This window comes from Cricetulus griseus, chromosome 3, assembly GCF_003668045.3.
Source record: "Cricetulus griseus strain 17A/GY chromosome 3, alternate assembly CriGri-PICRH-1.0, whole genome shotgun sequence".
Classification (NCBI taxonomy): domain Eukaryota; kingdom Metazoa; phylum Chordata; class Mammalia; order Rodentia; family Cricetidae; genus Cricetulus; species Cricetulus griseus.
In genome coordinates, this window is record NC_048596.1 from 211,477,292 (window position 1) to 211,501,199 (window position 23,908).

The 23,908-nt window shown below is 41.5% G+C and overlaps 1 protein-coding gene across 1 annotated transcript in view; it reads right to left on the reverse strand.

The window, feature by feature from the left end:
• Positions 1-769: 769 nt before the first annotated feature.
• The window catches only part of Gad2 (glutamate decarboxylase 2), a 66,071-nt gene continuing 42,932 nt past the window's right edge, over positions 770-23,908 (reverse strand). The window contains exons 9-16 of the mRNA XM_027405346.2: positions 21,342-21,396; positions 19,430-19,546; positions 18,032-18,096; positions 13,799-13,877; positions 8,622-8,771; positions 6,286-6,393; positions 5,873-5,962; positions 770-1,750 (exon numbers count right to left, since the gene is read on the reverse strand). Of these exons, the coding sequence (XP_027261147.1) occupies positions 1,577-1,750; positions 5,873-5,962; positions 6,286-6,393; positions 8,622-8,771; positions 13,799-13,877; positions 18,032-18,096; positions 19,430-19,546; positions 21,342-21,396 (838 nt within the window). The 3' untranslated portion in view covers positions 770-1,576. The remainder of the gene's footprint in view (positions 1,751-5,872; positions 5,963-6,285; positions 6,394-8,621; positions 8,772-13,798; positions 13,878-18,031; positions 18,097-19,429; positions 19,547-21,341; positions 21,397-23,908) is intronic.

A 23,908-nucleotide genomic window follows, 5' to 3' on the forward strand; every position in this document is an offset into this window, starting at 1 on the left:
CATTTGTTTGTAAAAGGCCATAGTTCTCCTACCAGCACTTAGGTCATATGTGACTCTAAAATTATCATGGATAGTTCTCCATACAGCTGACAGGGAAAGAAGCTTACTTTTAAAATACTATTTTAAGTTTTAGTGATCTCTGCATATCTTGGTCACTGTGGATTTTGACGGGAGGCAGATAAAGGATCTTAGGCTATCTTGAAACTGCTCGCATGAGGATCTCATTTCAGAAAAGGAAAACATCCACATGGGATATTAATTCCTTCTTGAGGGTCTGGAGGTAGGGAGTCTAGCAGGAGAAACTTTAAAGTGTGGATGAAGAAGGAATTCAGACAAGAGAGTAGACATGACACAAATGACCCTTTCCCCAGAAAGCAGCAGAATGGTATTTGGGATGAAGCCATTATTGTCACACAGAGGTCTCATCTCCCATGGCTGGGTTTAATATTTTGAGCTCATCACACTCCTCCTTGCTAGGGCTGATTAGGTTTTATTTTTAGTTTTTTCTAATTAATCCAAGTGATCTAATAAAAGAAATATGCTTTGAAAAGACACTTCAAGAACTAATATCAACCTTCTGTTCAAATCAGGCTACAGGGGAAAGCAGGACAGACATGCTTGCCCAAATCTGGGACCAAGCAGGGCTTATAAACTGGGGATTCTAGGGCCAACTCGTGCAAAGCCTAAACAGGAAGAGAGTCTTAATTGTTGATCTGGTCAATTGTTTTTAGAAGTTTCTTTGTGTGTGTGTGTGTGTGTGTGTGTGTGTGTGTGTGTGTGTGTGTGTGTGTTTGTTTTGAAATATAGTCTTTAGGACTATAATAAGCCATGATATATACTAACATAAATTATTAAACTTTTAAAGAATTTTGTGGGTTTCTATGTTAAAATTACCTTGCTAACGGTTTTATTGTGCCTCTGTGAAAAGAAAGAGAGAGAGAAAAAAATAAAGAAATAAATCTGGCTTAGGTTTCATATCTGCCCCTGCAGTTTATATAACCCATATAAAATAAAATCTATATGTTGTTACAAAATAGGATTTCTTTTATATATATTTTTCTTTTTGTAAAATTATATGTATTTAAATACATTTGAAATGTTGCTATAGGTAAATTAGAAATTTTTTTCTAATACTATGAAAAAGGCAAGAGTTTGTATTGTCAGCATACATTTTATATTTACTTTGTCCTTTTCACGGCACCCAGAGAACCTCTTATGATTCAGGGGTGATTTGGCACTAGTCAGTACTCCTGCTCTGAAGTGAAAGCAAAGTTGGGTTGGCATATGATATTAAAAGGGTAGTACTTATAACAACTTTATGCTTTCTCTTACTGATTAGAACATAGCCTTTTGTCACTAATTATTAGAGAGGTATTCTAAACTTAAGAAAGGATTTTTAAAAGGAGCGATGTTTCTTTTTTATGTTTGTTGGTTTTGATTTTTTTAAACTGTACTCTACTGTGACACCACAATATAGAAATAGTTTTACTTTGGAACAAACTACAAATACATTTACACAGTTGTGACAACTTAACTGTCTACCTAGAGAATTTAAACAGTTTGATGAGCGAGGTGATTACAAATCCTGTCCCAGGCGTTCGATTTCTTCAATGAGGAAGTCGATGTCTTGGTGAGTTGCTGCAGGGTTTGAGATGACCATGCGGAAGAAGTTGACCTTGTCTCCCAGGGGTTGGTAACTGACCATTGTGGTCCCATACTCCATCATTCTGGCTTTAATCACTGGTGCCACCTGTAGGAGAGACTACATCAGTGCTATGACATTCTTTTCTGGACCTCTCTTAGGTTAGGGACCCCACAGCAAGCCATGATTTTGGCTTTTAGCTAAATGGGACCACAGTTTTCTCTTAAAGGAATGTCTTCAAGTTTTCATGGGATCAGAAAATAAAAACAGCTCAAAACATTGGAAACCTTAAGTATGATAAGAGTAAGGCATAGTAGGCTAGCAGGTGCTTGCCACCTTGATTGTTTAGTTAGTGTTTGGTGGGAATGGGAAGAATCTGGTCTTGGTCCAGGCCTAAATGGTTTAGAGAACTAGATGAGAGAGAGTGTCAATCCAGAAACTGTGAAGTCATTGTAAAGAAAGCACTGTTCATAGAATTATTATGAGGGACATGTCTTAGTATCACGTAGTGGTACTAAGTAAAAGTAGTGGACCTCTGAGGGGCTGGAGATATGGTTCAGGTGGGTGACTGCACTTTCTTGAAAACACGAGGACCTGTGTTGTCCTAGCACCCAACTAACAAAACCAGGAGTGGTTGCACGTGCCAGTAACACCAGTGCTGTGGGGAGGAAACAGGCTGGCCCTGGAGTTCACTTGCCAGCCTAGCTGAAATGGTGAGCCTCAGGTTCAGCAGGTGACCATGTATCAAGAGAACAGAGCAATAGAGGAAGACACCCAGTATCTCCTCTGGCCTCCCTAGGAGGGCACACCCCACTACCACACACACACACACACACACACACACACACACACACAGAGAGAGAGAGAGAGAGAGAGAGAGAGAGAGAGAGAGAGAGAGCACAGATATCATACTTCTGACAACTTTCCTGTGATCCAAAACTTATCTAGTTTCTTTCCATTCTCTTTTAAAATTACTTTTACTTATGAGTGTTTTTGAGAGGGAGGAATTATAAAGAATTATCTAGGAGTAAAAAGCTGGGTTCACAAGACTTCATATACAGAAGAATATCTCAGACAAAATCACAGCATTTCTGTTAGCCTGTTCATTGCAGCTTCATGGGCTCTCTTTGCTGTTTCAAATTGAGTTCATGCTCCCTAGCTTGGCACAAAGGTCTTTTGTCATCAGCTCCAAGGATTCATCTTCAACTGCTCACCAAAACGAATCTACAACTCTGACAAGAGCAATTTATTAAATATCCCTTGAACCATCTATATTTTTGTCATTCCATGCCTTCATCAGTCTTATAGTGGCATGCTCTCCTAGTCCACAGACTAGGTCTTCTGTAGGACTCCACATCCTAAACACTCTGTAGGATTTCCCCCACAGTGATACACAAGCTGCCAACCATTTTCTGCCTGTCATCTTTCTTCTTCTGAGTTGTAATGACATGGTCCTTACCTGTTAAGTCTAACAATATCCTAATCTTTTAATTGGCCTTCCACTGATGAACAGATAAATTGTGTCTTTCTACCTCATCTGTAAGCTGAGGGAAGATAGGCACAGTACGTTTTCTTTCCTTTGCTCTCTAGAACAGTGCAGGGAAGTGTAACAGGCTTTCTGAATTCTGATATGGCAGTAGCATGGGAGGAACAGTTCTCTAAGACAAGAGATACATTCCAGTTGCATCTTCTCAGATTCGTGATCTGCTCACATTGCATTCACCACTGGAGTTTGTAAATATAGCATCTGATCTTTGATGTTCACAACATTGATACAGCCAGAAATAAGAAGTCAGATTTGCTTTTAACTTATGTGGCATGTACATGGTCAGAAATTCAGTTGAAAATGGGGACCATCCCTTACATCACAGCAGGCCTCTTCATAATTAAAATACACACTTGTTTCTTCCTAAGGGGCTAGTATTCACGAAGTAGCATACAGTTATCATGGAAATGCATTTTCACTATAAGTTATAAAGCTTTTGTGTTTAAATCTTAGAAGTGCATGAAATGAAATGGGGAAATAGAACAGTCATCAAAGAGACATTCTGCAATGTTAAAATCTTGCCAAAAAGTCTCATTTGCAGACCTTTACAAAGGCATCTCAAGTATTCTGCCAAATTGCTTCTTTACCAATTTGCTATTAAACCCATTTGTTGATCTTTTGAAAATAATCAATTAGTGGCGAACTATAAAAGCTGATAAAAGAGATGCAGGTGATGATGAAGAATTGCTGGGCATGGTGATGCACACCTTTAATCCCAGCATTTGGGAGGCAGAGGCAGGCGGGTCTCTGTGACCTCTAGGCCAGCCAGGGCTACATAATGAGCCACTGTCTCGAAACAACAGCAACAAGACAACATAACAAAAAGAATAATTAGAAGAGAGGCTAGAGTGTAGCTCAGAGGTGGGACAGCTGCCAGGCATGTGTGAAGTCCTGAGTTCCATCCCTAGAATAGCAACAATGAAAAAGATGGTGATGAAGATGAAACAGAGGAACCAGAAGTAGGAGAGGTGGTGCATGGAGCAGCCTGTCTGGGCAGCTGGAAATGCATTTACTAGATCCTCATTTTGACATCCTCACGAAGGATGAATGCTTGAATTAGTAATAGCCACTTCTGTTATCCAGATATTTGTCCCCTACCAGTGAACCCTTGGGAAAGGCCCATGAGCCACCATTAAGTTTGGTAAATGTTCTCTTCCCTCATGCATGAAAGTATGTGAAAAGTGCTCACTGTAGACTGAAAACTGTGTGCCCTTAAATTTCTATGTTGTCATCCTACTCCCCATTGAGGATGGGGCTCTTGGGAGGCTCTGCCTTATTAGTTTGTGCCTTTGTATGAGTCCCCAGAAAGATGTTTTTCTTTCTTTCTGCCAGAGGATGGTACAGTGCAGACTGTCAATGATGCAGAAGTGGGGCCTCAGCAGACACAGATTCTGCTGACTTCTTGATCTCAGGGTTCCCAGTCACCAGAACTGTGGACAATCAATTCTTGTTGTCCATAAGCCACCTAACCTACACAAGTTCATTATATTGCAAACCCCTACATCTCAGTACTTTATCTCAGCAATTGACTTTCGTGTGGGTTCTTGGCTTTGTCTTGTCCAGAATTTAACTTTGCTCCTTCTCCAACATGCAGGTGCACACATGGGAATATGCACTCACATGTCCATTTGCAGACACACGTGAACATGTACAACACACACTGACAAACTAAAAACCACATCTGAATTTCATTCTGCTGAGGAATGTGGTGCTGGATTGCTAAAGGGCAGATGTTAATATCCAAAAATTTTCCTGAGGATTTTTCATCTACAGGAATCCATTCTTCCCTTTACATAGAGGGAATGGATTGTTCTAGAAGGTTAGTAAGGTATGGTGAGATTCTTAGCAGTGGGGAGTACATGCCTGCCTAACCTGGCTCTGCCTCCATCCTCCTCTAGTCACTGAAAAAAAATGCCTAGGGCATCTAACTTTCTGAAGTTCAAGCATATAAATCACCCTAGTTTCCCATTTCTACAGCACCTTGATGCCTTGATGGCATATACCAAAAACACACTTCACCCATGTGTAGATATTGGGAGCAGGTAGAGATTAAAGGTAAAAAAAAAAAAAAAAAAGTATTTCCTGACCAAAGGAGACCTCAAAGCAACTTAGGCTCTGGAGTCAGACTTACTGTGTAATTTGGGGAAAATTACATTTTCTCTCTGTCAATCAGTACTTGGCCACATCAACTCACACATTCTGTTATGAGACTTTAAGTGACCTAAAACATGATAAATGTTGAGCCTGGGGCACAATGCACACTGTAAGTGGTAGCTGTTAATATTATTGCTACTTCCCCTGGGTAGCCTTGACCTTGGTATCTAAAGAGTGCCTACAGCAGCCTTTTTTCCCCCTTCTATTTCTGATACATGAAATGTCTTTTGTCCTTGTAACTGTGAGTATCTGTTTCCTTTCAAAAACCAGAAACCTTTGAGGACAGTTCTTGGTGCTTTCTAAATGTCGGTGGAGATTATCAACCAATCAGTAATTTTAAGACATCATAAACTCTTTCTCTCTAGAACCAAGCAAATGGAATTGTGAAAAGTCAGGAAATACAGACTTTGCACATCTTGGCTCTGTGGGAGCCACAGAGGGTATCGGTCTAGGCATCAGCCTGGTATTCCCCAGTAAGAGTTTCTTATTACAAAGAAGGTCCATAGAAAAAAGGAACTGTCAGCATCTACCTTTGAGAGGCGGCTCATTCTCTCTTCATTGTCTTCCAGAACACGCAAACTGGGAGGCACGAACCAGAAGCACACATTTGTGTGCTGAGGCTACAAGGAAGAAAGTAGGATTCAGACCTGGTTCAAAATTCCAAGGATGATTTGGATGTACTTATTCTTCAGGTTCAGAAGATAATTGCTGTATTTAAATGAGTAATTGCCTTTGGGGTGTCTCACTTTCACATTCTATAGATTTGCTTGTGAGTCTGATCTTTATTCTAGCTCAAAAGAGCCATCACACCATCAATTGCTTGCCTTAGTAATGGTTCCTAGCTAGACAGCACATTACTGACATCAGAAAACACCAGGGGTGAAGAGTGGAACTGAAGATACGGGGATTCAACAATGGTGATTGTTGGAATGTGAGTACATACCTTCCCATCAAACACCATTTCATAGCCTTCTCGGTTTTTGATGATATTGTACAAATACTCTGCCAGCTCCAAACACTTATCAATATGTGCTTCAAAGCCAATAGTCCCCTACGAAAGAGAAGAAGGAAAAGCATTAGGAAGGCCTGGTGTGTGGGTAGCTATCAGCTGGAAATAAGGAATGACATGAGTCCCCTGGAGACTGCCCAGGGTCACCCTGCCCTTTCGAGCTCTGCCAGGCTGAGATGAGACTACTCCTGGAGGCTTCTCTGCTGAAGGCTCCTGTTTAACGCCCCACCCCCCAGGTGCATTTGTTCCTTTTCATTACTAGGGCCCACAGCTGACTCCTTTTGTTCCCAGGGCTTAATTCCCCAGGCAATTATTTTGATTACTCAAGGGGAAAATTTGCCTCCGCAGCTCATAGATGCAATCATGGAAGTCATTAATAACAGAAGGGCTGGGCTAGTCTTTTCCTGTAGACAAGACCCCCCAAATGCCTGCCTGGCCCCCACTCTTGTTGTAAATTATCCATCCCCAAACTCCCTAAATGGCTCAGTAAGAACAAACAGGCACTCACTGAATGTCAGTTGATCAAACAAATGAGTCTTGGGAAGCCTGTCATTCTGCCTAGCTTTTTGGTGTTGTCCTTTGTGATGAAGTATGACTCATATGTCAGCTGGGTGAATATGCCATTGAAGTCTTCTGCTTCACAGTTCTGGAAGCCTTGGGTCTGGACTTATGAAACACAGTACAACAGCCTTGGGCTGGAGCTATTTAACCAATGTCTAGGCACACTAAGCAACTAATTTCTAAAATGCCTTTCCTCCTTTAGTACCTGTATTTGACAAGTGCAAAGGGAAATCTCAGCAAAGCATTTAATGCTGTTGGTACTGGTACAGGCATACCACCTAACCCAGCATGGGAACCAGAGGAAGCAACTCTAACTATAATGGAGATAAGATGGGTATGTTTTCCCTTTTATTCAGGGCCTTATCATCCCCCAAAGGGAAGAAACAACACAGCCCATGTAAAGCATGTTTCAGGTCCTAATTCCTGGGGGTAGTGGAAGAAATATCAGATGTGGATCAAACAGCAAGAGTAGGACAACCCCTGACAGGAAGGTGAAGAAGCCAGCTTTTCCCAGCTTTAAAATGAAAGACCTCAGAGAGAGGTGAAAAAGGGAAGGTCACCGGCTACATTACTTAAGAGCTTTTTTTTTTTCTATTTGTTATGCAAAGCTTCAAATGTCTGGATATCCAAATGGAAAATTTTCCATTTGGCTTCCAACTTCAAGCTTCAAATTTTTTCAAGATGAAATGATAAGAGTTATCAAAATAATAAGTGCAGTCCCTCAACCTAGACCAGAAGTGAGGATAATTATCCCATCTGAAGCTCCCTAGCCATGCCTGTCACGGCGTCAACCTTTCCCTGCAAGAACAACCGTAGCAAATGTGGCTGTGATGATTACATGGTTGTGAGACAAGATCCTACTCTGAAGACAGGCTGATCCCCAGCTCACAGCAATCCTTCTGCTTACTGAGCAGAGGGAGTGATCTTTCTTTCATGTAAATTGAGAGTCCAGTCAAAATTAAACTAAGTGAATCACAAAGCAAAGCCAAGAAATCCCTCAGAAGATTTGAAGGTGGGACTTGGACTTGGGTTTTGGAGGGATAAGAAAGGGTGGAGGAACACCTGTGACTAGAATGCATTATATACATGCATGAAACTGTCAACGAATAAACTAATAAAAACATAATCTCTGACTTAGCAGCCTCCTTGCATTTAACATGTCTGCCTCCAAAAGGCTGAGAAAAGGCCCAGTCTGTACTGTACCATTATAGAAAGTACTTCACTGGTAGGAGAAGGATCATCTCTAGGTAAAATTTGAGGTACACAGAACCCCACACAAAGAACTGGGCAGGCACTTCTAGAGTTTTAAAAAGTGTTTTCTCATTTGTGGCATTTTTCATTCCTGTTTCTGTCTGTAAACACACTAATCTACCTGGTGATTTGTCATCGAGATGGATTATCAGTCAAGACGGAGAGGAGGACACAAATAACAATGAGGATGACAATGGTAAGAGGTGCCTCTTAAAAACCAGGCTTCTCTGCCAAATGCATCAAAATGGGTTTTTGAGTTGAGAGCTTTAGAAACAACTGGTTTGTGAGGAGACAAAGGAGGGGGCCTCATTGTGCTCTTGCCTGTGGAGACTGTGGGTATGCGGATATAGGATTAAAGAGAATTCCCTGAGTAATTTTCCATCCACCAACCACTTTTCACAACCTTTGTCGTATAGACGTTCTTTTCTTTAGTCGCCATTCAGCTGGCCTGTGCTCACCTTTGCTCTCCACATGAGCCATAGTTTAAAGACATCAACGTGGCGTCCACACTGCAAGGCCTTGTCTCCAGTGTCGTAGGACAGGTCATAGTGCTTATCTTGCTGAAAGAGGTAGGAAGCATGCATCTGGTTGCAGCTCTGCATTAGTCCCTGCAAAAGCAAAGAGGAAGTTCAGGGCACTCTCTTCACTCTGCCTTGGCATTCTATTGTGGGGGCAATTGCTAAGAAAGAAAAGCCATAGATCCAAATGTTTTTGTATCTCATGGAAGAAGAAAGCAGCAAGAATTAAAAAAAAAATAACTACTGGACAAGACTGTCCAGGCAAGCACCACAGACTGATTCTGTGGGATGAAGGCTCAGGGTGGAATGCTACCAGAGGTTAGCAGGGACACATTTACGTTTTTGTTTTCTTAGGAAGTGACATTTATAAAAATGCATAGATATATAAGGTTCATATGATGTTCATTTTCTAGGAGATTGTCTTAATCTAGTTCTGTTGTAATTCAAATATTTCAGAAACCCAATACTTGGGAGGCGGAGGTAGGAAGATTGCTGCAAGTTTGAGGTCACCTTGGTCAACCTAGTGAGTTCCAGGTAGTCAGGGTTGTCTACCAAGACCAACCTTTTAAAAAGGAAGAAGAAGAAAGAGAAAAAGGAAGGGGGAAGGGGCTTCAGAAACTCTTCTGTTCTTTGATTTTTAAGATTTATGTGTGTGGATACTTTGCCTGCATGTATGTCTACCATGTGTCTGTAGTGCCCCAAGAGGACAGAAAAGGGCGTTATAACCCTTGGAACCGGAGGTACAAATGATTGCCAGCTGCCATGTGGGTGCTGGGACTCAAACCTCTGTAAGATTAGCTAGTGCTCATCATAACTTTTGAGCCATCTCTCCAGTCCCAACTTTCTGGTTCTCAAAATACCATTACTGTGGTTCTTCTAGAACGTTCACTCCTCTGTAATTACTGGAGTTTGAGCTATTTGCTAGCTCATTGCTCATATTTTTATAAATTGGAATGTAAAAAAAAGCTCAAAGACACTGCAATTATGAGTTGAACCTAAATGAGCAGATTTTGCCATCTCCTGTTCCTCTCGAAAGGGCCAGGCTTGGAGACTCCATTTTCACATTCAGTTGCTTATGGCAAAGGAGATTTTCCTGCAGTGACCATGAATCTGCCCAAGCACCATACCCCTAATATAGAAATAGGCAGCAAAGCAATTGTTCCGAAGAACGGTGAATGACTCATGCTTCTGGCTACAATAGCATTGCCAGTCTCCTCCTGGAAACCCCACCACGATTCAATTTATCACATTCTCTGGAGGCTCCTGACTCTCCTGTCAGCTGCTGTGCAATTGTGATTTTATAAATGCTTTGGCATTTGCTTTTCTTTCTCTTGTGACTCATGACAAGAGAAGAAAAGACCAAAAGGTGATCACTGAGCTGAAGTAGAAGTGAGAACCTTTTTAAAAAGTTATCCTAACTAAAACGCAGAGCAATGCAGACAGGGCACTCTGTAGACGATAGAATTAGCTTCACCTTTAGCTCAGGCTTCATATTACATGGACTCTGTAGTTATCTTTGAAAATAAGAATAAAATAAATATGATGTGTAGGCATGAGAGCAAGAGGAAGACATTGAACTTGAAAAAGAAAATCCCCTTATGGATTAATAAGATGTAGAATTATAGGAGGTGCTTATACTTTGATTCGTGGCCACAAAAGCCTTGGTACCAGTTTTTCCCTGGCATTGAAAGTTTACAAATAGGTGTCATCCATACCAAAGGAAAGAACTTCAAAGAGTATGTGGTGGTGGGAGGGTCAGACCAGCTCCTACTGAAATGGAAATACTAGTTTGTAGTTCACGATTTTCATGACAGACCAGGGTCACCATGTCCGCAGAAGCAAACAGTGGTCTAGGTTTTTACGCACAAGTCTTTTGTGAGTTAATGTCCTGGTTCTGAGCAAGGAAATAGTCATAGATCACGGTGTTCCAAACTAGTCCAAATACATGAGTGGGTGCTGCACAAAATGGAAATCTTGCATTTCAATAGACTTAGGAACCTATATATTTATGCCTTGTGTCTAGATATTATAATGTATAACAGAATATTAGTGGCTTCAACAAACCCTTGGAATATTAGGATTTGTTTTAAACTCTTATCACTACATCTCAACCTTTTGAAACCTGAATTTTTTTTCCACCACAGAATTTTCACTGCAGTTTTGTGTGATGCCATTACTCATTGTATTCCAGAAGTGGTAGTGGTGTGTGTGTGAGGTGGGGGGTGGGGAGTGGGAGGAGATGGCCAGAACACCATAAGCTCTTGGATTTGAGAGGATCTTAGAATTAAACTAGCCTAGTTCTTTCTTTTCTTTGAATTATTTTTATTTTTAATTCTGTGTATCAATGTGTGTGCTGGTTAGTTTTTTTTGTCAACTCCAGAAAAGCTAGAGTCATCTATCTGAGAAGAGGAACCTCAATTGAGAAGATGACTCCATCAGATTGGCCTATGGGCAAGTCTGTGGGTCATTTTCTTTATTCATGATTGGTGATGCTGGAGGACCAGCCCGCTGGGGGAGGTGCTACCCTGGGCAGGTAGTATGAGGTTGTATAAAAAGTAAACAGAGAGTCATGTAGAGTACCTTTCACAGTGTGTGGGGCCTCCCATATTAATTGTAATGTTCCTGACTGTTGGAAGTCTCGCTTGGTGGGGTCCCATATATAATTTGGGATGAAGAGAAGTGAAAACATTGCAGGTGGGGCTTAACCAGTGGCTAGTAGAGATACCAACTTTTGGGTGCTGGATTTACACTTCTCAATCATGGTCTTTTTGAATGACATTTTGATTTGCTTTTATTGGCCCTGTATAGTACCCATTGAAGTTCCATTTTCTTTTCACAAGTCTTAGCAGTAAATGAGATGAGCCTGTCTCCTCAAGCTCAAGTGTAGCCTGCTCTGTCTCAGCCTTCCCTTGATGTGGCTTTTCCTTGCTGTACCCCATTCTTCCCCTTTGGAACAGGAATGCTTACTCTGTGCTGTTGTGGGTCTTTTGGGTTTCAGTGGCTCACGATTAACAGCTTTAAGTTTCTGAAGAGACCTTGGGACAATGTTGAAACTGCTGGATTACAGTGATTTTTGAACTGCCTGCACTTGGCATTATGAGGTAGCCACAAGTGTGAGGAGGCCAGGGAGAGAATGCTATGTTTGGAATGTGAGATGTCCCTTCATAGGCACATGTTCAAACCTTGGTTCCCTTGATGGTAGTGCTGTTTGGGGAGACTGTGCAAACTTTAGGAAGAAATGACTCACTGGGATAGGCCTTAAGGGTATAACCTAGCCTCACATTCAGCCTATTCATTTGTATTCCGCAGAGACTGGAGGTGGTAAGATATGTCAGCCACTGCCACACTGTGGCCTGTGGCTGTGTCTTCCTTATTGTGATTGACTGGGTCATCTCACACTGTGAGCCAAAACAAACCCTCCCTGCCTTAAATCCCCTCCTATCAAGTATTTGGTCCTAGTGATGAGAAAGGAAATCGATTAACAGCATCCTCTTTCAGATGAGACTCTCTGTCCTAATCTGTAAAACACAGCCTGTGCTCTGACTCTGCCACCTTCCAGCTTCCTCCCATCGGAAGCAGATAGGAGCTTTGACGTCTCAAATTGTCATCGAGTGATTTGAGTAGGGATGAGTCAGGTGCCAAGCCACAAGGCTCTATCCTGGGTGGCATCAACTCCTCAGTGGGCAGATCTTTCCAGTGCAGGCGGCCAATCAGATCCAGATTGGCCTGTTTTCACATGACTTACATTTCTCTTTTTGGCTTGCTGTGATAGAATGCAAACCACTACCAGCATCTGGCTGGGACATAATTAACAATGGTTTATTTTATGTTTTGGAGTAGTAGCTGAGATGTACATGGGCTAGGGTAATGGTGATAAAGTAACTGAGTGTTTCTTTGCAAACTAGTCCCAAGGGTTACCTTTACAAAATTCCTCAAATTTTGTAGGGCAGTTTGTCTTCAATTTGTGTCCAGATTTTAATTAATTTATTTGATGAAGACACAGAAGGCATGGTGCTTAAATTAATAGTTATTAAGAGGGATGAAAGATCAATAAAATAAGAATGTCCTTTGACCCAGAAATCCTTCTTAAAGGGATTAATAATCAGAAAAGTGATAAAGACACATGTTTAAGGATTTTGTCAAACAACTAGGTATCATGTGATAGAGAATTAAAAGATAATTAAAATAAAGTTTTGAAATATCATGTTCATCCTAGCATGTTAAATATAGAATGTAGTATATGAGATACATGGTAGCAATTTTATTTAGAATGTACAAAATATATCTATATATAATATACACAGTCCTAGAAAATTGTGGGAGCATATATTTAAAGACAATGGTGATATTATCACTAAACAGAATTTTAGCTTAGTTTAAATTTACCTGTATTTTCTGAAATAAGTGAAATATTGTTAAAGCAAGTAAAGTTAAGTATTTAAAAATGGCTTTGGACATGATCCTAAAACCTTGTATCATGATTTTTAACAGGACAAAATTCAATTGGAAGGAACTGAAGTTCCTTGGTTTAGTTCTTGTTTTAATTTGCTCGGTTTTGCTTGTTTTGGGGCAGGGTCTGGCTCTGCAGTCTAGGCAAGGCTTGACTGACAGCAATCCTGCTTGGGCGTCAGTGCTAGGATAACAAATGTGAACCCCATACTTACTTGGCTCTTTGTTTAGTTCTTAATAACAAGATGAATGTAAGAGTGAAGACATATGACTCATCCTGGCACCATGAAGGGAGATGCAGAGGCCAACAGTGACACTCTATCTCAGACTTTGCACATTTAAGTATCTTGAGTGAAAGTGGTCATTGCTTATTCTCTTTGTGGTTAATACATATACAGATGGATTAAATTTACATTCTCAATGTGTTGTGGGAGTATGAGGAAAGGGATTTGCAGAAAACATGCAAATGAAGCCTAGGTATCAGTTCTCAAGGCTGAGAGTTAAGTTTTCTCTCCCCGCTAGGCATCAGGTTCTTGCCCTCCAAACAAGGACTCAGAAGATCTCCGAGGAAACAACGTGAACACCTGGACCTGAGCAGAGTTCATGAACTGCATGGGAGCAGGTAGATTCCCATCCATGAACTGGCCACAGAGTCAGGGAAAGCATACCTCCTCTCTAACCAGGAGAGCTGAGCACTGCAAAGGGACACCCATCATCTTGTGTGGATTCCATGTCACAGAGTTGGCCCTAAAAAAAAAAAAATCACGTTAGGTGGTAGCATCGCTCACCACACATCAGGCTCAGATTATCGAGGGTCTGTCCCTGGCACCAGAGTTTCCAGGTTATGGTCCTTTCCTCATACTCCAGGATGACACTCCATCTACAGAATTGCAGCCTCCCACTGTTCACAGAGACAGGGTTGGTAAATATGCTTCCGTGTCCTTTCCTTTCTCTGCACCTCCAATGAGAGCATATGTTTGCCTGTATGGTGTTCTCAGAGCCCTTAGGGTGACTGGGATCACTGAATTCAGGGTCTTTCTTTAGCCACTGTTGACAAGATATAAGAGTCATCCTTATGGTATTGTCCCTGCTTCTGACTCTGCCACAGTGGCCTGGATGAGGAAACATTACTGCACTGGTCATCTGTCCTTTCTTTGATGGCATTTGTCCTACTCAATTCATGACATACATCTCACATGCATCCTTCCAGAGGGACTTTTAGTTACTCTCTGAAGTCATCTCTCCCCTCACCTGATGCTGTCTGTGATGAGCAGAATGACTATACAAGAGAGCTTCTGCTATCTTTTCCTTCCTCTTCTTCCCTTCCTTTATTTTCTCTTTGAAACAGGGTCTCACTACAAAGCCTATAAAGATTCAAAGTTGTTATCCTCATGTCTCAGCCCCCTGAGTACTTGGAATATGGGCATGGTTGTCTACATCTACCTTACAGCAGAGTTTCTAATAAATCTTGTCCTCATTCAAATGAAACTCTACGTTCTTTCAGTGACTGTGGTTCTAAGAGGCACAGCTCAGGGACTTACACTACATTAGAACCATGGTTCATATTTCTTTAATAATTATCATTATTATTAACTTAATCTGGATAGTCTTAACTGACTCTCCCTCACCCCAGGGCATGGGGATTATTTTACAGTTTTGTTTATGGTCTTTCCCTATAGTTCAAATTGCAAACTGCAGCACATGATTGGGGATGTCCCGGGGTGACCTCTGTGTTCAGTCTACATCTCTTCCCTTCCTTTATGCATTCTATAACACCAGATTATTTCTTGTTCTCTGAGTATTCTACTCTACTCTTGGGACCATCATGCCATTGCCTCTTTCTTGGCTTCACTTTGTTTAATTTTATTTGTCCCTACATCCAGATCCTTAAAGTATTTCTTCAGACACATTCAACTTCCTTTAACTTCTCCCCTTCACTCCCACTGCACTGCTCCGACCCAGCCCTTCCCAGTACCCAGAGAAAGCAACTGTTGCTGCCAAGAATTCCATATTCATTAAGCAAGCTCAACGCTTGCCAAGATTATGAAGGTCTTTGGGATGAGGGCTACAGTATGACCTTTGTATAAAGAAACCCACAGGAGGAAGGAAGTAAGGCAGTGGAACAGCTCATAGCAGCTGAGTCCAAGTTGCCCTAGCTTGCTGTTCCCCTTACCCCTCAAGGTGTGAGGACCTCGGGAAATAATGATGAATGACAGGTGTAATCTGGCTGATTAGAGGACACTTACTATACTGGAAATCTTACTTAAGCCAGTGAACAATCCAGCTCAGCAGTTCATGGCATTTGGACAACACCCTTGGGACTTATAATTGTGCCAGATAATCTGCCAACTCCTTGGACAGGTCTTCTGTATTTCTACCAGTTTGCTGCTCTACCTCCACACAGAGGGCCACAAACACACTCTACCCTCTACCCAGACTGGGCCTAACTTTCTCCGAGGACATTTAAACATCTCTGCTCTCCAGCTGGAATACCCTTCTTTCATTTCTGCCCCTCACTGGATGATGCTGAGCCACCATGCTGATGCTTGGCACATGCTTTCTGGAATGACCTTCCTAGGAAGGACCATTTCTTCCTCCATCTCTGTTATCAGCAGGCTTGCCTTGGCTCTCAAGTGGGGTCCAAGGCAATTGCTGATGCAGCTTCTGTTTCGTGGAAACTCTCAGCGAGTCCTGAAGTCCCCTGGAAGAGCAGACAGCTACAGTGTCAGACATACTCTTGAGTACCTGGGTTCCTAGCAGCCCATTTCAGCTACACTGGCTCCAGCAAAGGCAGTGCTAGCAAGAAAGAGAGTCATCTGAAGGATTAGGTTTGTTCCCAAAGAGGATGTTGATAGTGTTGGGCCATTATGCTGTGAGAATGTCCCTTAGGTATGCCCTGAAACCTCAGAGGGCAAGAACGGACCATGGATTTCTTTTCCCCTTAGAGTGAGTCCTAAACTTTGGCTTGTGATACTTAGAGAAAAGTTATTTCTCCAAAGGAGTCCCATTTCTTTCCTAAAATTAAGCCCCCACACATTGTGCTCCAGCAATTTCCACAGATTCTGTGACCATATTCACCAAAGAACGTGCACAGCATGCTAAGAATGCTGTAGGATGTTACCATCTGCTACATGTGCTCAGAGCACGACATGGCAGTGCCCTGATTTCTGAGTATTCCATCCTTGGCTATTCCACTTGGCAAATTTAATCATAACTTAGTTTTGAGAATTGTAGCAATAGGAACACGGAGGACTCTGTGTTCCAAGATGAACAGTCTGAGTGTTTCTCTCAAATAACAGTCTTCAGTACAAAAGCGTGTGGGTGTTTATTTTCCTGAGGCTCCAAGTAGGTAATTTAGTGAGCTTTTAAGTGGTGGTGGCGGGGTGCTCCATGGTCCTCAGCACTTGCCAAATGAAGTGGCATTAAAGGGTGTATGAAAGATGCTTACACTTGGTCAGAAACAGTCACAGAACGGAAGGGGCTGTGCACTCACTGGCCCATTCTGAAAGCACACCAGTTCAGTTCTGGGTAGGCATGTACAATACCAGGGTTCTAGCCAAGCTCAGGTGGAAGCACTGCTGCTCTCATCTTTCCTCTCCATGGACCATGTAGTCAGAACAAGGGCAGTGCTAGTGACTTAACCCTGCTGTGTCGAGGCCAGGGCTCCAGGAAGCAGAGTCAGGGACAGTCATCCCCTGAAATAAGGCTTGACTGCTCTGCCCCAACTCTTCCTTAGCCTTATTTCTGCCAATTCAAAAAGGACACTCTTGGCTCTATCCTTGACTGCTTCCTCCCCTTCTCCCACACTCACGGCTTCTGTCCATGTAAGCCTGAGCTGGCCTAGTCTTACACAGATACTCTCTGGTCTGGGCTCTCTGCATGCTGACAGATGCTCCCAAGCTCCTGAAGCCTCTTCCCTGGTCCTGACACAGAACTTGTGCCAAAATGTCCAGGGGCAGAGCCAGGGTGAAGCTTTTCCTGGGAAGCATCTGGCTGCTTGGCAGGGCATGGTAGGCAATTGTCAGCCTCTGATGAATTATGGCTTTCTCTGTGGTCTGGAGTGGCAGAACTCACAACTGTAGCTGACCTGCTGACCTGGTTGACTTGCTGTGTTGTGATGGGAGAACCATTTACCCTTTGCCTGTGGCTCAGAACCACAGCCTGAAGCCACCATATTTTGTATTCTGCACCCCGCCCCTGACTTCGGTGTGTTTTATGCTAATCAAACATTACTTCCTTTGTGCTTTGCAGCCTTTCTCAATGGTCTGCTGCACCCACCCCAAGCAAGAGCTACTTAATGCATCAATCAGAGCTATGTCAGAAAAGGGTTGCTGTGGGATGAAGCCAGGAGTATAAAATCACTGGCATGTCTTGCTTCATCTCAGCTGACTGTATCTAATGCCAAACATTAACTTTCAGCATTACAAAGGACAAAGTGTTTGCCTGCTTTGAGAAAACTATTTACTGTATTTACTGCTTTCCTTAAAGCCATGGATGTTATTCTTATGGTATCGTGGAAGCTATACATCTCCCTAGAAAAATGTGGACAGGCAGGTTTTTTAAATCATGGCAGTGGATTCAAAGATGCCAGGAATGAACCCTAGAGATAAACCCCCATTTCTGGAAGTGACTTTCCTTCAGTTACTTGATATGGGATTTGATCCTTCTTTTTCTTCTTTTTCTTCTTCTTCTTCTTCTTCTTCTTCTTCTTCTTCTTCTTCTTCTTCTTCTTCTTCTTCTTCTTCTTCTTCTTCTTCTTCTTGTAGTTACACATAGGCAAGGCTCACAAGTACAGGCAGAGTGGGCATGCTGGCATCCCAAGACTTCCTTAGAAGTGGAATGCCATTGTCCTTTGTATAGCTTTTAACAAGCTACATTATAGACTAGGAAATTCCACGTACCTCTCCACCCCGCTCAGCTTCCATTTGTGTTTCCGGGACATCAGTAATCCTCCACCCCAAGCTGCCTGAAATGACAAAACAGACAAGGAAGAATGCATTACCTTTTCGAAGCCTAGATTTCTAGTTTGGTGTCTTCCATTTTAATGGGAATGTCATAGTATGAAAATGACCTTCACAGTTCCATGTAGATTGGGGCAGTGGACCACCTTCTCCTAATGTGAGGTCTTTAAATGTCAAGGTGGGAAGTTTCAGAATCTATCTTACATTTATATGTCATACGTTTATAATTATGGAGTCAAATTAGAGACATATTTTCCCAGTCTGCATGAGCAGGAGAAAGATCACCTTTCCAGCCCTTCCTGCAGTTTTTAAGCTGTTCCCTTGGAAGGTCCATGCTCTCAGAATGAGAAAGCCCATGACTGACACAGATGGAGTAGATAAGATGGGCTGGGGAACCATTAAACAGGTTCCATGTTGAAAGCCAGAATGACCCAGGTCAATGCTACTTACAGTTTTAGCTTAGGGCAGCATAAGGAGTTTGCACCTGAATGTGTAACAACTTACCACATCCTTATGAAGAAAATATTGTAACAACAAAGATCAGTTGAACTAAACATCGTGCTGAGTGGTGATGGTTTGTGGTTGGTTATTTATTACAAATATTTTATCTGGCCATGGATCATTAGCAAGTACTTTGCAGATAGTAACTGATCTTCAAGCCACACCATCAAGTAACACACTCAATTTAAATCCATTCAGTTCCCCCTTGTAAAAATGGACATATTTTTCATTAGAAAATGCTGGTGTTCTTTCTTTAAATTTTGGTGTCATTGAACTTTGTGTTAACATATCTCTAATATAGTTCGGCTTCTTAGTTTACTAAACACATTGGAAATTTGGTAATTCATACTTCCTAGTAAGTTGTTAGGACTGCTTTTTGCCCACCAAAGACATGATTATCTAACTTGAACTTGAGTTTTATAATACTGTGGAGTTTTGTTGCAAATGTAAATCCAGATTATACCTATAAGGGAGATCTGCATATGTGTGACTGTATGTGTTGTGGGGGTGGATTTTAGCCAGGGACATTATGGATCAATAAATTCAGAACCAAGGTCAAGTACTAGGCATGTCAATATTTTCATGTTGGGAACCTTCATGCATAATCAGGCTGTTTCTGACTAATATTATACACTGTGTAAGTTCTGTACCTCTGAAATCTTTAAAATCTAAATATGAGAGAGAGAGAGAGAGAGAGAGAGAGAGAGAGAGAGAGAGAGAGAGAGAGAGAGAGAGAGAGAGAGAGAGAGAGAGAGGCAGGATGCAAATAGTATTTCATGAGTCTAATCTAAAAACTGTGCAGAGGTATTTAATGGGTATTCACTGAGTGGTACTTACATCCACGTGCATCCAGATCTTATACTTTTTGCAAATGTCAGCAACAGCCAAGAGGGGATCAAAAGCCCCATACACAGTGGTTCCAGCTGTGGCGCTCACAAGGAAAGGAACAAATCCCTACAAAAGCAAGAAAGCCCAGTTGTGTAAACAGTGCCTCTGGGTTTATTTACGCATTTCAAATTTTGAGACAAGGCCTTGCCCAGTCTCACTTGGAACTTGGTATGTTCCAAGACTAGTCTCAGTATGTGACAATCTTCCCAGCTCAGTCTCTTGACTGCTGGCGCTGCAGGCATGGCCACAGCACCAGGATCCGAAGCTGCTTCTTTTTTATTTGAATTAGAAACAAGGTTGTTTAACATGTCAATCTCAGTTTCCTCTCCCTCCCCTCCTTCCCCTACCTCCACACCCAACTAAAACTCTACCTTGATCACATATCCTTGATCCGAAGCTTCTTTTAGTGAACCAATTAAAAACATAAGCACTCTCCCCACCACCTGCATTGGTTTTAACCATCAGAAGAGTTGTCAGCACTATAGATTGACTAAACCAATGACTCCTCTAAGATTCTGAACTCTCCACTCCACTGCACCCAATAGCTGCCCTGTGACAGCAGCAGTTAGCAGCACTGGCTTTGCTGCATTGGAGGTTTGCAGTGTTGTCCCCAAGCCATTGCATACTCCAGGTAGACTGAATGACTCTTCTTATTTTCTTTGCTCATTTTCTGCTCCTTCTTCTTCTTTACACCTAAACACCCGATTTAACATCCCTTAGCATGTCCAAGTGGGAAGGATGGATTGAGAGCAGGCTCGGACAAGCCCATGCTCCTATGTGGACTAGCTCAGGTGAGCTTAGAGGGGAGCTCACATGGGCTAAGCATTCTCCAAGCCATGGCAACATGAAACTTGATTTAAATAGTAGGACATGACTACAAAAGGGTGTAAGAATATCGTAGATACAATCAACTCTGCGCAGTCTCTCTATGCTGTCCTGACCATCCTGTTGGTTCATAGACCTTGATGTTTCAGAGTTTGTCTTTAGGTGGCAGCAAAGGTTTAATCTTATGGTTTATATTACGAGTCACCTTTCTAATACAAGAAAGCTGTAGGAAGGAAACAAGACATATGAAAATAAATGATTACTGCTAAGCACAGTAATTATATCTACTGCTAAATCAGACATCAAACCCTTTACCTACTAAAAGTTAAACAGAATTCTCAAAGCAATCTCTGACTTGCGAACTGTCCAAGGACATATTCTTTGATGACATTGTTATTTTGTTTTGTATTTTTGGGACATAATGTCATATCTTCCAAAATGACCTCAGACTCCACATCTAGCTGAGGATGACTTTGAACTTCTGATTCTTTTGCCTCGACCACACTTACTTTATGGATACTGGGGGTCAACCCAGGGCTTTTTGCAAGCTAAACAAGCACTCTCCCAACTGAGTCATATCCCCAGCCTGTCTTATTATTGCTAAAAGAGTTCTAAATTTGTGCTTCAGATCAGATGTGTAGTTTAGCATGGTCCTCTCAGAACTCCAGGTGACAGTCACTCACATGTTGCATGAACATGCCAGTTCTTAGCTGTGCAGCATGTGTGTGTGTGTGTGGGGGGGGGGCTTTAGAAATCTGTCTCTGTATAGATTATCTACTCAGCAGTTTAAACTTTTCTAAAGTACACACACACACACACACACACACACACACACACACATCACATACATGTACACATACACATACATATACTCAGAGACCAATATGATGATTGTGTGAAAAAATTCATATTCATGTTAAAGCTTGGAGACTGGGGTTTGGATCCTTTTATTAAAAACAAAGCCTAAAAGTCTTTTTCTTGGTTACAAATAAAAATACATATTGCCATGGGTGAAGAGATCCCTACAAAAACTTACTTTCTGTTTGACTTCAAGGATTCTTCTTTCAAGATCAGATGGGATCATTTTCCCTCTGTAAGGAAAAAGGAATATATGTGGGTTTTTCTGGGCTAGTTTTCTTTGCTGTCTTTACAGTGTCAGGAGCCTCAAGGTGGTAGACTCCAACTCATTAACCAGTGCTCAGTTAAGACAGCTCTTTGGCTGTCCCTGGAGACAGAAACAAATGCATTTGTCTACCAGCATGACATAGAACCATTTCATTTCATAGAGTGTTTGAGAGACACCTGACCACACCATGTCCTTGGTAAAATGGTCACACTGCCCCTCTTCTTTGCCCACAGACTGCTAAAATGCATCCTTTTAATTGATTTGAAACAGTTCTAGTTGGGAACAAGACTTTTGGCAATGAAAGAGAAATTAAGAAAAAAAATCACTACCAATTTCCACTTTAGAAAAAAAATCACTCCAAATGAATGGATCTACAGTTTTTTTTGTTTTTGTTTTTTGTTTTTGATGGAACACCAAGAAGAGAGAATCCATTCTGAGACATTTGGGTGATTCCCAAATCGCCTATATACCCTTAAAGCCTGAAAGCATGAAGCAAGTCAAAACCCAGGGATTCATTTCAAACACTCAGATAGAAAAGCACATGAAGAAGAAACATCATGTTATTCCCAATAGATCTCTTTCCCAAGGGACAGAGCTACCTCTTTGCTTACTATGATAATCAGTCAAATAGGAAGGCACCAGATGAGGACGCATCATTGCATTCTGACACCATTTCTTTCCTAGACTAAAATTCAACATTATGATAATCATGAGAAATTATTTCTAGAATAAGTTATATGATGCCAAGTATTCCTGGAAAATGATAGTAGTTATAGTTAGTTATTAGGATTAAGCAATTCAATAACTTAACAAATGCAAAAATATTTTTAAAGGCTTGGTGTGTGATAGACACATAGTCATTGCTGAGATTATTGTAATGTGGTGTGATATTTCTGTTTTAAGATTCCAAAGGAAAATAAAAAAAAACAATAAAATAGTTGGAAGGAGATGTGGGTGGTAAAATACTTTCTAAGGTTGGTAACTTTCCCCATTGGGATCATTAATCTAAGTTTTATAAAGATACTTTTGAAAAAGTAAGGACAGAGAGTGTATAATACAAAAATTGGGTGGGGATGTTACTGGCATTCAATGAGCAGTGACTGGGACTTGGTATGTTAGCCCCTGTGGATCTAAACACATAGTGACCATGGGCTGCTTTATTGTGCCTTCTAGCATCTTCCCAAAACTATGTGATTTTTATTACAGGTTAATTAACACTCTCACATTTCTTTCGTCTTTAAAATAATCTGAATATTCTGTGGAGGGTATGTCAGTTACAGTTTTTTTCCAACTTCATTACAGATTTAAAAAAAAGAAGAAGAAGCAGCTGGACAAAACAGTTGGAATGCACAGCAGTCATTACATCTCAAAGCTTTGGGAACCACTGGCTTAGGTGGTTCTGCCAGAACAAAGTGATTCATATGCAATCACCCAGGCAACAGTAATGGACTGGGGATTGGATTGCCAGGTTAGAATTTAGCAAAAGGCACTATGGGCATATTGCTGTGAAGAGCATGTCTGCAAGGACAGAGCATCCCATCTTCCAGACTCGTGTGAGACAGGGAAATGAGGCTGGGAATGAGCTCTCACAAGCATTTTACACCCTAAATTAGTTAAATATTTACTGATAAGAAATCAAAGAAATCAATTTTATCTTATTTACATGTGAGTATGCATGTGTTTTCATGCTCACGTGTGCACAGGTGCACATGTTTATAGGTATACATGCTTGTGCATATGCATGTCTGTGGAGGCCAGTTCTCAGGTTCCAGTCACGGTTCCTTTTGAGGTAGGGTCTTTCCTTGGCCTGGAACTCTCCAAGTAGGCTAGGCTGACTGGCCAGTAAGTCCCAGGCATTTGCTTGCCTCAGTCTCACCCACAAGGCCTAACTTTAAACCTGAGTTCTGGGGGTGGAACTCTTGTGTTTGAAAGACAAGTACTTTAGACTGAATGATTTACCTAGCCAGACACTTACATTAGTTCTTGGCATGCATATAATTTCACCGTTTGTTAAAGATGACAGCAAACATGCATACCATTGAGATGCATGTGCCTGTTTAATTTCACACAAAGAATTAGATGTTGGATGAATGTTTTATGCTGCAGGATGTAGATCATCTTCAGAGGTTTCCAGAGTGGACAGATGTGTTTATAATAGGAATTAAAAAATTAATCATTCTAACATACAGTCCAGAGAGATACCAATCTGATACTTGTATAATGAATAATGACAAAAGGAAACTGTTAAAATCTTTGTTTTCTGTAATTGTGCCATTTAAGTTTCTACAGTAGCAGAAAATCTTGTATGCACAGTCAAAGCATCGAAATTCATAGCATACAATAGCCTTAAATCTCAGCCAGGTTGTTGCAGGTGATGGTTGTTGGTATTGTATAACACGAAGGCATGTACTGAGCCAAGTGTGCTGGTTGCCCATTCAGAACCAAGTCTGCAGTGAAATTGCAGAATACAACTGAGT